This window comes from Stegostoma tigrinum, chromosome 27 (genome assembly GCF_030684315.1).
Source record: "Stegostoma tigrinum isolate sSteTig4 chromosome 27, sSteTig4.hap1, whole genome shotgun sequence".
In the NCBI taxonomy this organism is placed as follows: Eukaryota; Metazoa; Chordata; class Chondrichthyes; order Orectolobiformes; family Stegostomatidae; genus Stegostoma; species Stegostoma tigrinum.
Genome location: NC_081380.1, coordinates 8,969,274 through 8,986,973, shown reverse-complemented (window position 1 = coordinate 8,986,973; position 17,700 = coordinate 8,969,274). Strand labels below are relative to the sequence as shown.

Here is a 17,700-nt window from a genome sequence, read left to right as displayed (position 1 = left end):
ACCTGTCTTGAGCGTGAGATCCAGACCCTGAAATAATCCTCAATTGTCCTCAGTGTGAGAGGGGGGCTCATTTTTTCAGGGTCTCGTTGTTGATTCAGTTGGACTAGCAGAATGGGAGCCGCTGGCAGTCAAAATTGAACACCTCCCCAACAAAGAGGGCAGTAGAGAAGGCAATATGACCTTACAAGACACCACCCTAATTTTCACCATGAACTGGTGAGAATTGATTGTTGATCCTGACAGTTGCTTCGGGACAGAAGTTGAGGACACGATTGTTTTTACATAACGGAACTTTGAATCTGAGCAGTTGTGACGCAGTGATGTTATAATCGCACATGAGCTCTGTTTACAGCCTGGTTCCGAGCCTGGTCAGTTCAGAGCTGGGCAGCCACAACAGAGAAAAAGCATACTGGAAACACGCAGCAGCTCCGGGCATCACCTGAGCACCAAGAAACAAAAAAACCAAAGTTAATGTTTCGGCTTTCATCAGAAAGGCAGCATTTATTAAATCAGGGTGAAATGAGCCGTTAAATATTTATGATTGAAAGTGCAAGCAAAAAACCCAAGCTGTTATACACGGGAAAGGGTGTTTTTATTTTCAGTTAATTGTAACCTCAGAAAAGCAGCATGGTGACGTCTGGTGTATCCAACGGCTGGGAGGACAGTCCCTTTCTTCCAATTGGTGTTGCTATTATTAATATTTAAATGTCAGGCTGCAAGAGGCCAATGAGTGAGGTTTGGGGGAAGGGGTTGGTGCTGTCTCTCTCTGCGTGTGGCTAGTGGAGTTACCTTCATGTGAGTGAGGGAGCTACTTTGCTGCTTGCGGCTCTGAGCCTGCAGCATGGACATGGACTGCGGGCCCTGCTGCGAGGCTAGAGCCAGCGGGCGAACTGGTCTGGAGAGCAGGGGCACCTGAATTGGCTGTTCATGGACTAAAACCAACAGCAGCCTACAGGAGGAGGAGTGGGGCTGGTGCAGCCAGCGGGCTGAAAGGGGAGCAAGAAAAGCCAAAAGGTGGAGATGATGGCAACGCTACCAGGGAGCCGAGTAGTCGCGTTGACCTTCATGTGCGGCAAGATGGGAAGTGCCACACAGTATCCAGTGCGACTGTATCGAGCGCGGGCTTCCCCGCTGAACCCCGCGAGCGGCGGCTGTACCCTGAGGAGATGCAGGTCCACCTCATCCTTATCCGGTTACTCCGAACTGGCCAGGGAAAGATCGAAAACGGTCACCTCATTCTACAACCAATCTGCCATTGACGCGGCAGCCACAAAGGTCAAAACCGTATTGCCTTTATTTGTATTTTTCTTTTTTTTTGTATTTAACCCCCCCTTCCCTCCCGATCCGTCATCAGAGGAGGCCGGCGTGAGAATTGCCTGTGTAATGATAGAATAACATTCTACACACACACACACACAGCCCAACAATAGAATTCCTAAAGACTGCACTAATTTCAAAGATCTTTGAACACGGGGAGCATTTGTTTAGGTTAGTGTGAAGACCTGTGTTTGGGGGACACACACACAAATAATCACTGTTCCAGGAACTTGAGCTGAAAGTTGTTGCTTGACCTTCTGATGAATGCTGTGACTGAAAGACTGTCTCCCCTCCCCCCATCCTGTTTACCACATAATGCCTTGATATATTTGCTCAGAATATTTTCCAAATGGGATGATCGAGAAGCCCGGAATCAGCCTAATCCGTGCCTTTCTGCTTGTAATTGATTATTCTCAATTCTACGTTCGGAAAAATTTTTTTTTTCTCTCTCTAAAACCTGATATTTTAACGAATTGTTCGGAAGAACTGGCGCCCCTCCTCTTGGAGGATCTGTGAATGCTGTTTACTTCAAAGAACAGCCACAGCATTTGTCTTTCAGACAGATCCGCCTTGCTTGTGAAATCTGCCTGACGGGCGAGACCTTTTTTTTACCCTAGATACTCCACCAGTATGTGGACAAGTTTTCTTTTGTTTGGAAAAAGACACCTTGTTTTCTGAAGCAATATGAGGACCAACCTTTGAAAATGTTAATCGATGCTCCCCAATCAATTAAGTTAGATAGGGAACAGGGAAACTGGTAACTTTCCCCAATTATTTCTACCTGCCTGTTTTGAGTGGGGAGGGGTGATGGAGTTTCCTCTGCACTGGTCAAAATCCTCTGGCCACTGAAAGTGTGGACAGCATGAGGACAACTAGAGAACTTCCAGGCTATGTTCTCCCCTCTCATCTGAACGTGGGTTTTTGTTTTTTGTTTAGAAAAATAAGGCCATTAGTCCCACATTTTTACATACTAATGGCCTTTGTGTAGAGAGAGAGAGAGGGAGGTTCTGGATGTGAGTTTGCTCGCTGAGCTGGAAGGTTAGTTTTCAGACGTTTCGTCACCATTCTAGGTAACATCAGTGAGCCTCCGACAAAGCGCTGGTGTTATGTCCCGCTTTCCCACGCAGAGCAGAGGAAAATCACCTATACAGCGTATTCAAAACGAATGGGTACCCTGTGAACACAGTCTGCCGATTCCTCAGCAATAAACCCAAACAAACAGACAAAATGGGCTCAGAAACCATAACCACTCTCCCCTACATCAAAGACATTTCCGAAATGACTGCCAGACTACTCGGACCTCTTGGCATCAGAGTAGCCCACAAACCCACCAACACGCTAAAACAGCAGCTAATGAGCTTAAAAGACCCTATACAGACAACAAATAAAACGAACGTCATCTACAAAATACCTTGCAAGAACTGTGACAAACACTACATTGGACAAACTGGCAGAAAGCTAGCCACCAGGATACGTGAACATCAACGAGCCACAAAACGACATGACCCGCTATCACTCGTATCCTTACATACAGATAAGGAAGGACACCACTTTGATTGGGACAACACATCCATCCTAGGACAAGCCAAACAGAGACATGCATGAGAATTCCTAGAAGCATGGCATTCCAACCGGAACTCCATCAACAAACACTTTGACTCCAAATCAATCTACCATCCCCTGAGAAAAAGAACAGGAAATGACATCAACCCAAGGAAACCTAACCAGATAAATAGAAAGCGGGACATAACACCAGCGCTTCGTCAGAGGCTCACTGATGATGTTACCTAAAATGGTCACAAAACGTCTGAAAACGAACCTTCCAGCTCAGCATGCAAACTCACATCCAGAACCTCAACCTGAGCTACAAATCTTCTCAACTCGCTAGAGAGAGAAGTGTATAGATAGCTGACAATAATACAGTTGGCACAGCAAAGAACTGGACATCAATTTAAAAAAAAAATTATTTGGCTTTTTTCTTGCACAAAACCTCCACAAAACATCGGTCACTTGTACAAGCCTCACTTCTCAGAATAGCTTTTTGTTATTTATTGTGTGCTGGCCAAGAGAAATCGGGCTCCATTTCAGTCATGTGCTCCTATTTGGTGAAGAAAGCTTCATGTGCACTTTCACAATACATATGGTCACGTGAGTACTTCAGAAACATCTAGCACAGCAGCCAAAGAGGCAAACGTTCACAGTCTTCTCTTTATCTTTCTATCTTACAAAAACAAGCCAAAGAATGAAGTAGGGCAGATGATAAGACTCAGAACTCTGCATGCTGGATCATATGCCCAGTGATAGTATCTATACTCACTTACTTGCTAATTAACCTCATCTAGAAACTGACTACATGTAGCTAATGTATTGAAGAATGCTGCTGTAACATTTTAATCTTCATTGTCATAGTCTAGTGTAATGTAGTGCCAGATTGAAAGCACTTTGTATCCCTGGAGAGGCTGGAATTAGAGTTGACAAATTGAATGCTTGAAGTAATCTTGCAAGACCAATCTATATTTACCCAAGCGGTGCCATGACTACGTTTTTGCCTTTAGTAATGGTGTCACATAAACTAGCAGTTCAGAATTGATGTGCCCTGTCCAAAGTACTGACAACTAGACATTTGACAATATATAGATTTGTTTTTTTAATATAATAAAGACCACAGTTTTTAAACAAAGCACCGTAAGATCAGTATGGGTGATCCGTGTTGCAATAACACATCCCATCAAATTCCAAGTTCACTTCTTGCTTATTTAGGATGCTGAAGTGACTAGTCCACCCTGAGAAAGGTGTGGTTCTCTCATTGCCAGTCCTCCACATGTAGTATGGTACAGAGCTGGTCATCAATAGAGCTGACCCCAGTTAGCTTCCCTGTCAACTGGCAACCAATAAGAATTTGCCAGGGTTTGCTTCCACAAGGAAGTGCACGAAGTATTTTCCATTGTGACCTGTTTTACACCTTTTCAAAAATCAACGTGCCCCCAGAGCCTAACAAAAGCAAACCAAGTGTTGTAATAACAAGATGTAGAGCTAGGTGAACACAGCAGGCCAAGCAGCAACATAAGAGCAGGAAGGCTGACGTTTCGGGCCAAGACCCTTCTAATGTTTAATTTATATATTAAATGAAGTTTGCATATTGTAGATCAACATACAATAGGCACAGATTCTCATCTTTATGTATGTTTTTAAAGTAATTTACTTGGCGCTTGTGCAGGACACACTTGTGAAGGTGGTGGAAGTTGTGATTACATTGGTTGTTCTGAAGGCTTGCCATAACGAATAAAAGCATTAATAAAGTTCTGTCAAATCTGTGAGTACTCCAGTGACTGTTATGACCTGGTGAAATATCCACACCTGCCTGCACCCAGTGTTCATGTGTTTGTACCTTTTTTTTATTTTATTCAGATTTGTTAGCAATCAAGGGTGGGGATTCTGGTAATTAACTTCATCCCTTCTGAAGCCTAGGAGATTAATGTGTAAATCCTGCTTATGTTTCTAAAACATTTGCTCTGCACATAGCAAGTTCCCTCATCAAATGGGTTTTTAATTACTGAAATCCTAGGTCAGAGCCATAGTCCATGTGGATGCAGCAAACACAGGGAGCACAACAGTGGGGGTGATCATTGGTAGGCCTCAGGTCTTTCTCTCCACCTCTGCGATGCACTCAGTGTGAGCACTGATTCTGCTGGCAAGATCATGGAGGTTCATTATCTATGATAGAGGAAGCACAAATGGAGGTTTGCATGACCCCTTCAAAGAGTGCAACATACTCTGGGTTAGGAACAAAAACAAAGTTGCTGGAAAAGCTCAGCAGGTCTGGCAGCATCTGTGAAGGAGAAAACAGAGTTAACATTTTGGGCCTAGTGACCCTTCCTCAGTTCTGAAACGTTAACTCTGTTTTCTCCATCACAGATGCTGCCAGACCTGCTGAGCTTTTCCAGCAACATCATTTTTGTTTCTGATTTACAGCATCCGCAGTTCTTTTGGCTTTTTTATACTTTGGATTAATGTCACATGGCTGTTAAGTATTGAGGTGGAGAAAGATATTAAACTGGCAACGCCAGGCGATTGTGACCACAATATATAATGACAATGTATAAGCATTGTATGTTGTCAAACTGAAATATTATCTTTTTTTAAAAAAAAATCCCAAGGAACTACAAATTCTGGAAGTCAGAAATAATCAGAGATTGCTGGCAAAACTCAGCAGGTCTGGTAACATGTGTAGAGAGAAAGCAGCGTAAACATGGAGTCCAGTGACCTGAACTGTTATGAAGAAGGGTCAATGGATCTGAAACATTAACACTGCTTTCTCTCCACCAATGCTACCAGACCTGCTGATTTTTTTTTAATCAGTCTGTGTTTGAAATTTGTCATACTACTTCTCCTCTAAGACTTAGCTTTAAGACTAAAAATCCGTAGTAATTTTAATATTTTGTTTCCAGTAGAATCATACTAGACAAAATGTTAACTCTGCTTCTATCACCACAGATGCTGCCACACCTGTGGAGATTCTGCAGCATTCTCAGTGTCTGTTTCAGGTTTTTGGAATCTGCAGTATTTTTGGTTTTAATCTTAAGTAATACATGGATAACATAAGAACTGAATGTTAATTGTTGTGAATGGTCGTTGACTAGATGGAGCCAAGTTTTTTTAATTTTAGTTTAAAAAAACACAGTTAGAGGAACATCTGCGACACCAGAAAGCTGTGTGTGCAGAGTTGGGAGAATCTACTCATTTGAGTGATTTGTACCGAACTCCCACTTTTGCCACTTTCGGGTTGACATACAGAGGGGCAGTGCTAATTGATTATAACCAAAGAGCACAAGTATAACTACATAAGTAATCAACGATATTCATGTGATCTCAAGTGTTCTTTTTTCAGCAAGATGATTGAACACTGAAGACCCTTTTCCTGTACTTTGTGTAGGATGCGCCCTGTTTCCTGGATAGTCACAAGTGGAAAATGCCTTCAGTTGTTTGAGTTTGAAGAACAGCTGTGCTCACTTCAGGGCCTACAGGGAACTAAATGCCCTGAATCTTAGATGGGGAAGTGGTCACCCTGCAGCTACAGAAGTTCAGGGTAGTAAGGATAGTAAGAGGGTGGTGGTCACGCTGTTTGGGAAAATACATGCAGAGCAGAAATCCACACAGTGTGACTTCCCCTCTAATCTGTCTGTGGAACTGAATAGAGAAAAGATGGTTTAAACCTGCTCTGCACTACAGGCCTCATTGTAGGGAGAGGTACAGAAATGCAGTGGTCGTAAGGTTTTGATAGAGGCATAGACAGTTGGTTCTGCTGATAATCTCATTGATGTGCAGATAGAGACTGGAAATTTCAGAGGCTTGTTGTAAATTTCTAATCCTCCTAGGCTATGAGAGTAATGCCAAGTGACTGAAGGATTTCGTACACATGTGACAAGAAAATGAGGGATAATGCTCACATTTAACAGACACTGTAGCACTCCCTCAGCACTGCACTGACACATCAAACTAGATTAAATGGTTAGCCAGTAAAGTAGGACTCAAACCCGTAACATCTGAGCGAAGAGGGCTACTACTGAGTGATAGCTGATGGCTGGGGAATGTTATCAGACTTTCTAACCCAAAAAAATGGAAAATAAGGGTATTATTTGCATGTTTGTTGGAACAGATGTAACCAATGGCTACACCTTCTATTGTTTTTTTTTCAGGCATCTGTACGTCTGACACCAACTACCATGTTGTATTCGGGAAAAACCCCAGACGGGAGTCATAACCTGGTAAGTTGCTTTTACTTGCAAGCCTGGTTAGGTAGCGAAGAATAAGATTAAAACAGCAAATGGGAGATGTTGGTCCCAACAACAGCAGCCTGCATTTCTTTAGCACTTCCATGAATCAGTGGTCCCAAAGCACATTCACCGATGCATAATCAAACAAAAGTGTTAATTATGATATTGTATCAGCAGAGAGGAGCAAAAGTGATTCTTGATCAACTGCACAGCCATATTTTTGTGCAAGTTTGAGTTATCCACTGCAACTGTCTTTGATGGAAAATTGCAAACGCATCATGTTTGATTCATTCGCAAATGTTGCCATGCAGAGCTCTATGCTGGAAGGTGCAGTTTACCTCCCCATTGAGTTCACCTCAAAAGGGATCGCCACTGTGTATGGGTATATATTTATTGACTTTTTAAAAATTGCACCCACTTCTTGCAATTATCATGAAGAAGTGGATTCATCAACAGTGTTCACCTGAGTGAAAGGTGGCGAACCAACTTGTGCAAGGGTAAATTGCCAACCTGGTTGATCATAAGGGCCCCTTCTGCCCACTCCTGTAATTTACCAACTGAACTGACTTTAGCCTGAGATGAAGTTGCACTTTATGGGCTCCTAAGAAGACAAGAATTTTTTAAAAGTGGGATCAGGCAGAGACCATTTGAGCCTCTGATGCTGTTCAGTGCCAGACGTGGTCAACCTTTCATCTCCATACTACTTGTCCTCCTTGATTTCATTATAGTTACCTTATGTACCCACGTGTGTTTTGCCGTGTTTCTGAATTCAAGTCATTTGACTTGTGTTGAAAAGAAAAATGATTCCAGCACCAACTTGCACATGCATCTCATCAGGGACTTTGTGGTATTCTGAAATTAACACTTGCACAAGTTGGTTTGCCACCTTTCAGGCAGTTTCTTATCCAATTCCTATATTCGCCTTTTGTGCCTGAAGTTTTAAATGTAAATATAATACATTTCATATAGATTCTTCAGAAGACAAGGGATGTCACATACTCAGCATTTTCTCAAAACATGTGAATTTTTCGAAGATTTGTAAATTAGTCAGGTTAATTCTGTCCTTTCAGAGTCCACGTTGTTTACACTACATTGAGTACTAAAGCGTAACCCCTTGTATATCGAGCTGTAGTTGGAGTTGCTGGTGAGTTGAGCGTTCACCTGCTTTGTGGTAAAGCTCTTATGCATTTGATTTGGAGCTTTTTGTTGCCTTCACCAATTTAAAACAAGGCTGCATATCCATGGGCAGAAATAATGCACCATGCAATTTTAGAAAAATAAATTCTTGAAGATTTGGGATACTTCCAGTGAAAGTGCCAAAGAAAGGCCAGCAATCTGTGGTTTGTTCAAGTGTGCTTTGGGAATCTTGGAACACAACTGGAAGTTAACTTGTGCAGGCAGTCCCCATGTTGTTTTTTCCTGTTTTGAGTGGCATGTGTTGTATGTAGTCATGCATGTGCATCAAACAAGTGATGGTTTAAGATAGTCATTTCTTCTTTGCCCAGCGGAGTGCCAAGTATCTATACAATGAGCTACCTGTCCGCATCGCCCATCGAATTAAGGGATTTCGGAGCCTTCCCTTCATCATTGGCTGCAACCCCACAATTCTGCAGGTGGTAAGTGCAACCCAATAACAAATGAATCTGTTTTTAGCCTTGCTGCTAAACTGAGAAGCCAGTGTTTAAGTTAGTAAAAAGAAATTTATCTGAACTTAAGCACTGCTATGGTTTTGGACACATTGGAAATCTAGTGTCGACAATTTCTGCAGGTAGTACAGAGAGCTTTTACTTTAATGAATACAAACTAATTATTTAAACTTAATAGTGGTGTTACTGGCCAGGCCAGCACTTACTGCCCATCCCTAATCGCCCAGAGGGTATTTAAGATTTAAGCAGATTCTGGATGTGAGTTTGGGTTCTTTGGGTACCCTATGAACACAGTCCGCCGATTCCTCAGCAACAAACCCAAACAAACAGACAAAACGGGCTCAGAGACGATAACCACACTCCCCTACATCGAAGACATTTCCGAAATGACTGCCAGACTACTTGGACCTCTTGGCATCAGGGTAGCCCACAAATCCACCAACACACACAAACAGCAGCTAATGAACTTAAAAATACCCTATACAGGCAACAAATAAAACGAACGTCATCTACAAAATACCTTGCAAGAACTGTGACAAACACTACATTGGACAAACTGGCAGAAAGCTAGCCACCAGGATACATGAACATCAACTAGCCACAAAACGACATGACCCGCTATCACTCGTATCCTTACATACAGATAAGGAAGGACACCACTTTGATTGGGACAACACATCCATCCTAGGACAAGCCAAACAGAGACATGCACGAGAATTCCTAGAAGCATGGCATTCCAACCGGAACTCCATCAACAAACACATTGACACCAAATCAATCTACCATCCCCTGAGAAAAAGAACAGGAAATGACATCACCAACCCAAGGAAACCTAACCAGATAAATAGAAAGCGGACATAACACCAGCGCTTCGTCGGAGGCTCACTGATGATGTTACCTAGAATGGTGACGAAACGTCAGAAAACTAACCTTCCAGCTCAGCGAGCAAACTCACATCCAGAACCTCAACCTGAGCTACAAATCTTCTCAAAACTCATTTAAGCAGATTGCTGTGGTCTGGAGTCACATGTATGTCAAACTAGGTAAGGATGGCAGATTTCTTTCCCTTTTAAAGGTCATTAGCGAACCAGATGGGTTTTTACAACAGTTGGCAGTGGTTACTTGGTACCTGTTTTAAGATGTAAAGACATTTTGCTGTTTGGAGGCATTGATGAACTATGCAGTTAAGCATGAACAAAATGGACTCTGCTAAGGTCAGGCAACGCGTGTTTCTAGCAAGTCAGTTACCTCCGTATTGCAGCTAAAGATCAAAGATCACAGTTTGGTTCAGTTAAACTCAACAAAAATTCCCCTTGAAGAAATCTCAAAACTACGGAGGAGAGAGGAATGTAAGTGTGCAAATTTTGAGAGAGAATTATTAAACTTGATAAATAATTAACCCTTTGTATCATAGTATTGTGGTTACATTTGGTCCAACCAGCCCATATCAGTATTGATGCTCTGCAGGAACCTCCTCCCATTGCTATCATTGGGATCTTTGTTTCAATTCTCCCTCTTGGTCATCAAGACTCTTACTAACTACATCCTACCTGTTCATCTCAACAGTCCCTTGTGGTAATGGGTTCCGCATTGTCGCCATTCTCTGGATGAAGTTTGTTCTAATTCCCTAAGCAATTTCTAGGTGACAATTGTATATTGTTGGCTTCCAGTTACAGATTTTGTCACAGGTTTTGACAGGTAGAGCAAACGTTTCTGCTTTTCTGCATAATTTTACATGTCTCTGTTATGTCAACATTTCCTGTTAGGTAAACTTGTTTGCTTTTGGTATTATCTCTGTAAATTTTTGTCTTTTTTTTTGGATCCTTTCCAGTTTCACTTTGACATTACTCAAAGGCAAGTCAAGTGATGAGCTGGTTTAAAACATTTGGAGCCCTTTTATAATGCTGAGCATATGAATCAAAAGAGAAGTTGAATTTTATCCGGCCTGTTCTGGTTTCCTTCCCTAAAGGGAAGGCAGTGAGCCAGCTGAGTTTGAGAGAGAACCTGGCAGCATTGTGCTCTGTTTTTACTGACAGCTTTCTGTTTCTGCTCCTGTTTTAAACTGTGTTCTAATTTTAATGCAGCCCCTTGGTGCGATTTTTAACTTGTGTCCTCTGGATCATTAGCACAGGCATCTTGATCACAAGAGCCACTAACAAGTGGTAAACAAGTGCTACTTGTATTGTATGCACTGTTACATTATACTAGAGAGCTTTTCATGTAGAGCTGCAACTAACCTTGTTGTAAGGAATGTCAGTGGGGAGTTAGGGAGGGGATTGGTCAGTCCAGGGAGGATGGACAGGCCAATGGGGCGGGTTGAGGTTAGTGGGTAGGAGATGGGGGTGGGGCTTGAGGTGGGAGGAATGGTTAGGGAGGCGGGGATTAGCTGGGCTTGTTTTGGCATGTGGTCGAGGGAGGGGAGATTTTGAAGCTTGTGAAGTCCACATTGATAGCCTTGGGCTGCAGGGCTCCCAACCTGTCCGTCCTCCCTCGACTGACCTATCCCCTCCCTAACTATCCACTTAGATTCACCTTCACTGGCTATAACCCTGCCTCTTCGACCTGTCTGTCTCCTCTCACCCTATTTTCTCCTTTTATCCAACTTCTATCCACCTTCCCCGTCTCCCTATTTATTTCACAAGCCCCTTCCCCTCCCCCATTTCTGATGAAGGGCCCCAACCCGAAACGTCAAACTTCCCTGCTCCTCTGTTGCTTGGCCTGCTGTGTTCATCCAGCTTCACACCGTGTTATCTCAGATTCTCCAGCATCGGCAGTTCCTACTATCTCTCTTGTAAGGAATAATACAGTTTTATGCAGAGTCTGTGATATGGTTACGTTTTCAAAACTTGGCCTTTAGTCATGTAGCTATGTGGGAAAGGTTGGCTGCAGCAGGTTGGGAAGCCACATTTTAAGAAGTTAGAATGATGTACCAGCAGTGGCTAGCATTTAAAGAATATATAATTTGCAACAAATATACATTCCTCTTTAATGTTCAAAGATCCAATAGGAAAAAATGGCCTATCTGTGGTTGGTGTGTGGAGTTAAAGATCAATATTAGGTCAAAGGAAAAGTCTTGCAATGTAAAACTGAGGATTGGAAGGAAAGTAGGATTCAAAGAAGGAGAAGCAAGAAATTTATAAGGAAAAGAGAGTAAGAGTGGACAAGCTAGAGATATGAAAATAAGTTGTAAACTCTTCTATAGTAGATAAACAGGAAGAGATCTCATAATGGGTCCATTAAAGCAGGGAAGGGTGAAGTTATCTCTCCATAGAAGGAAATGGAAGAGGTATCAAACGTATTTGTCTCTGGTGAAGAGAGATGCAAACCAATCTGAAAATGGTACTTAAAGGAATACCCATTAAGAAATAATACTTGAGATTTCAAGAGGACGAATCCCCTGCAACTAACACCCTGCATCCTCGTTGCTTACAATCCATAATCATAAAAGGAGGCTTCTCCATTGCTCCATCCTGGATCCCCATCATAGCCTCCTATCAACTTTAAAGCTCTTCTTAAGGTGGGTTGACGGCTTGTTTTCCCCCCTCCCCGATCCTTGGCGCAGCTCAGCCCGAGTTTATCAGCCTCCAGTTACAGACACTGTGCTGCAGTTACAGCATGCTGCCTTGCCAATTGAACCTAATTGATTCATTTGGTAATTTATCTTTAAATTCTTACTGGTTTTGGTTTTAATGAATTAGTTAGCCAGTTTAAGTTAGTAGTTTAGAAAAGTAACAGCAAGTTAGTTTCCTCAGTTGGTGAAAAGACACACTGGTTGAGTGTTAAACAATTTTACAATGACAGACCTGCTGCCTCCTGGTGTAACTCATTACTTCTTCTGGCTCATGCTCTGCCTTGATTCCTCTCAGATTCAGCTACCAATCTTTGTTTATTTCTGCCTTGCTCCTGTCCACTCAGTTGCTGTAAATGTGGTTAGTGAGGAACATGGTGAACTCACATGAACAGACGTTTCTTGGGAGCCTCTGTGCAGTGTGTACAAGTTATACTTTACCTTCTCTTTAAATTTATATTAGGTGCTGCACCCCCACACTCTGGTTAGTGAGCCTGAGCAGAGTCCATCACCAGGGGCTCATTCAGATGGCCATCAAGGAAGAAACCTCAATGGAAAAAGAAACAGGTTTTTTTTCACAACCCATTGTTTAATGAGGTTTTTATGACCTAAGTCTTAGCGACATGGTTATGGAAGTTCATAGAATCCCTGCAGTGTGGAAACAGGCCCTTCAGCCCAACATGTCCACACTGACCCTTGGAGCATCCCACCCAGACTCATACCCCTATAAATCCACCTAACCTGTGCATCCCTGAACACTATGGGCATTTTAGCGTGGCCAGTCCACCCAACCTGCACATCTTTGGACTGTGGGAGGAAATCGGTGCACCCGGAGGAAACCCACGTGTACACAGGGGGAATGTGCAAACTTCGCACAGACAGTCACCCGAGGCTTGAATCGACCCTGGGTCCCTGGTCCTGGTGAGGCAACAGTGCTAACTACTGTGCTGCCAGTCATCTCTTGATGACTGAATAGCCAATTTTTATCCAGTGAACAAAATTAGGTGACTTGATCCATCGCTGTTACTTGCCTGTTTTGATTTGGCAACATTAAACAAGGAATTGATTGATCTGATGACTCTGTTCTGTTGCTGCCCTGTTACTCAGTGCTCTCACTAAATCAATGTGATTGAGCCAAGCTTTGGTGATCAACAAATATGTTTTTGACTCTGTCAATCTCTACTTTCTTGTGTCTCCCTGCCCCAAATACAGGAAGTGTTAAGGTGAAGTGTGGCACATTAATGTGTGCCTTGCGACAGTCACACAGCTATGACACCTTTGAAAGATGGAGCATGATGTGAGGGAGGGTGAGCGTCATGTTGAATTTGAATTGTTTATTCATTTGGTAATGTGTTCCTTTATTTCAGCATGAGCTGTACATCAGAGCCTTTCAGATGTTGTCTGATTTCCCACCAGTGAGTATGGCTGCAGCTATTTACCCAATCCTCCCCTACCCTTTTTTGGAAAATAGGATTTTCCAGCTATCATGCAAAATCCAGCAATCCTCTCTCTCCTTTGCTCCCTTAGATCATTGACAGCAAGACAGAGACTCAGTACTGCAAGATGATTCGTCAGCTCTTAGATGACCATAAAGATGTTGTGACGATGCTGGCTGAGGGTTTCAGAGAATGTCGCAAATACGTGGAGGCAAGTAAACCTCATCGTTTTGATTCTGTGACATGTAGACCATCTAATGAAGTTTAATTTGCTGCTGTCTTATCTCTTTCTCAACTTGACTGGTCCTTCTTCCACTCCCCTGCTAAAATGAGCATGAGCACATTTATATTTTTAAATTGCTAAGCATTAGAATTCCATAAAACGTTCATCCTGAGCAAAGTAATGTTTGTCACTATCAGCTCAGTTGATGATACTTGACACTGAGCTTGGTTCTCATTCCACTTCTGTGAAATTTTATTCTTTTGGTCATTTTTGATAGAGTTGGTTGTTTAGTGATGGCAGTGTCCGTCCTGTGGGCTAGTCGTATGGCAGTACTGCAATAAGGCAGACTAGAAAGTGGCTACGTTTTGTGCCCTGACCTGGGATAATACTTCCAGTCTCTTTCCAGTCTGGCCCATTCAGGGCCCAATCCCTCTTGGGCAGCTCTGGACCCTCCCTTCCAACTCTATAAATGCTATCCTTATTCTCGCCCATATTTTGCCTTGCTGTGGTCCCTTCTATTTGCTGTGTCTTTGGTTGCCCATCCGTGTCTGTAATCCATGCATGTAATTACTGACTAGTGTACCTCATAAAACACCTACATTCAGTATCCTGATGTGCTTTAAGTGGATGTGGGGCAGCCATCTCTGTTTTGACAATCTGCCTTGCACAAATGCTCTCATCCTTCCGAAACCCCTCAATGCCTTCACTCCTCTTTTATAGGCTTGTAATTATACAGCACCTTTTCAGAACTTCAAGACATCCTGAATGCTTTATAGATGGAGTATTTTTGAAATGCTGTCATTGTCAGTAAAAATGCACCTTCTTGACCAAGATATTTTGGTCACTATTCCCAGCAACATTTTGATTTGGTATGGCATCACCTTTTTTTGCCTGATTAGGCGCTACTTTGGGAAATCTTCCTTGTATTCATGGTGCTAGGCAAATGCAAGTTGTTTTTGAAGGTGAGGAGGCAGCTGGCATGATGGAAGGATTTGTCTTTTGAACCGTCAATGATGTACATGCTTAAACAGCAGGAAACAATGAGCCTTGTAGCTATGCTGCCCACCTCCTTGGGGAAACTGAAAGCTGTGAGGCCCTGTGGAACTTTGTTTTGGTGCACAGAACAACACTGATGTCACAAGCCCCTTGCTGCTAAATGGCCTGGGCATTTCACTATGGTTTCGCCAAATATTTAGTGGAAGGTGCTGGAAATAACGATCAGGCCGTATCCGATAGAGCATAATGTATAATGATCTCCACAGTGCTGCATTGTGGCCCAACAAAAGTTCGTGGCAGGGTCTTAAACTTGAAATTTTGATTCTGCTTGGCCTATTTTACGTCCTGCTCTGGAGAACCACCAGCCCTAGGAGGGGAATTGTCTCCTTTTCTCTGCCCCTCCTCCCCCAGCCTAACTCAGCTTTTTAAAATTTTTTTGAACGTAAAGTTTCAAGCTGAATCTGCCAGTTATTTTGTGTTTCAGTCCTGTTAATTTGTGGTAGTAGTGTTGCTCGATGTAAGAAGACAAGGTCCTTTTTGTTTCGCTCCTGATTGTCATGGTTGTTGTCCAGTTTTTTAAAAAATAATTATTGGGTTGTTGACTCGTTCTGTGCCATTAATTGTTCTAGAACAGAAACAGACCAGACGTGAGGAACTCCCCAGGCATGAGAGCTTTAGGAAGTGGGTTTGGAGTCACCTTTTTTGTCTTACTCCTAGAGTGTTATTTATGCCACTTTCAAATTATTCAAACAGCCTAGGTTCAAGATCTACTTGCTCTGGGAATGTGTAGCAACATATTGAACAGGTTGATTAGAAAATAGAATTCTCCACAGGAAATCTTTTCCATTTGCAACATAAATATTTGGATCTTCTCCCTTTTGACAGCTGAAAGCCAGTCTAGAATCTGTGCAGGCTTGTCGGGCCGAAGGGCCTGTCCCTGTGCTGCATTGTTCTTTGCTCAGCAACTCTTTATTCCGGGAGTGTAATCCCAGAGCTCAGGCACTGCTGCTGTCAAGCTTCCCCTGTAGGAGATGTTTGCAGTGACCCAAGGGGAAACCTTGTGCAGTTTTCCTCCTTGAAGAGTCTCTGCTACCACAAGTACAGCTGGTTGGAAAAACATCAGCCTGTATCGCAACCCTCTGAGGCTGATTATGTTATCTCATGGGGCATTTTTTGCTCTCATCAAAGGTCAAACGTACACTTATGGCAGTAATTTGTATGTATTGAAGTTTATGGAGGGTGTAAGATGCGAATCTAACAGACATTTGGAATAGTTGAATCTGCATTCAGTTCTGGTCTCCCGACTATAGGGAGGATGTCGTGAAACCCGAAAGGGTTCAGAAAAGATTTACAAGGATGTTGCCAGGGTTGAAGAGTTTTAGCTATAGGGAGAGGCTGAATAGGCTGGGGCTATTTTCCCTGGAGGGTCAGCGGGTGAAGTTTGTAAAGTCATGAGGGGCATGGGGAAAGGTGAATAGTCAAGGTCTTTTTCCTTGAGGTGGGGGAGTCCAAAACTAGAAGTTTTAAGGTGAGAGGGGAAGTATTTAAAAAAGACCTAAGGGGTAACTTCACGCAGAGGCTAGTGCATGAATGGACTGAGATGCCAGAGGATGTGGTGGAGGCTGGTACAGTTATAATCTTTAAAAGGCACCTGGATGGGCACAGGAATAGTAAGGGTTTAGAGGGACATGGGCCAAATGCTGGCACATGGGACTGGATTAATTTAGGATATCTGGGCATGTGGGACCGAAGGGTCTGTGTCTGTGCTGTACATCTCAGGGACTCCGAAGAAGGTAACAAAAGTTGTGATGAAAACATAGGAGTAAGAAAATAGCTAACGCAGTGGTTTCTGTTGCATTTCATTATAAGATGATCCTTCAATTTTTTAGGATGAATCATTGATCCGTTCTTTTCTGGACAACACCCTGACGTCCCGACTGGGAATCCGTATGCTGGCAACACATCACCTGACCCTGTATGAGAATAATGTAAGTGTTCAGTATGATGAGGGAGACCTTCGCTGGTCTGTTGAAAATCCCACCATAATTGCTGTTTTTACTTGGGTTTAGTTCAGATTTTAGAGACCTGTTTACACAGCTTCATCCCATATTGCAGATTTGTTGAGCCAACATTTTGAGGAAGGACAGTTAAAATGTCAAGTTCTGATTTACGATGAGCTATCTTGCAGGAGCAATCAAGATGAGCAGCAACTTGTCTATAAGAGAACCTCACTGGTTCTTGGAAGTGAGCTGTGTGACACCATCTTTGGAACCGGAGAAAATGTGCAAAAACCAGGGGAGAGAATTGTTTAAAGGGAGGCATGCCGGGAACCCTGCATGGAGTGAGACCCGTGAGTTCAGTAAACGGTGTGCTGCTCTTCGAATGAGTCCACGTAGATAAAGTACTGGTAATGTTAATAATTAAGCTGTCTCCCACAGCAATCCGAGATAGTAGGAACTGCAGATGCTGGAGAATCTGCGATAACAAGGTTTTGAGCTGGATTAACACAGCAGGCTGAGCAGGAAAGCTGACTTTTTGGGCCTAGATCCTCCTTCAGAAATGGGGAAGGGGAAAGGGGTTCTGAAATTGGGAGCGGGGGGCGGTGCCCACAGCAATCACATTGCAGTAGAAAATGCGGAGAGTTCCCAGAAGTTACTGGGTGACTGCTGTGAAGGAGAACTGTACGTGAGAACAGAGTTCAGGCATGATAACAGTTGCTATTTTAGATTGTACCTTGACT

At 42.9% G+C, this 17,700-nt stretch overlaps 1 protein-coding gene across 1 annotated transcript in view; it reads left to right on the top strand.

Moving 5' to 3' along the window:
• Positions 1 to 749: 749 nt before the first annotated feature.
• The window catches only part of bckdk (branched chain ketoacid dehydrogenase kinase), a 57,331-nt gene continuing 40,380 nt past the window's right edge, over positions 750 to 17,700 (top strand). The window contains exons 1-6 of the mRNA XM_059655533.1: positions 750 to 1,275; positions 7,014 to 7,082; positions 8,597 to 8,707; positions 13,673 to 13,720; positions 13,833 to 13,952; positions 16,850 to 16,948. Coding sequence (XP_059511516.1) covers positions 1,021 to 1,275; positions 7,014 to 7,082; positions 8,597 to 8,707; positions 13,673 to 13,720; positions 13,833 to 13,952; positions 16,850 to 16,948 — 702 coding nt within the window. The 5' untranslated portion in view covers positions 750 to 1,020. The remainder of the gene's footprint in view (positions 1,276 to 7,013; positions 7,083 to 8,596; positions 8,708 to 13,672; positions 13,721 to 13,832; positions 13,953 to 16,849; positions 16,949 to 17,700) is intronic.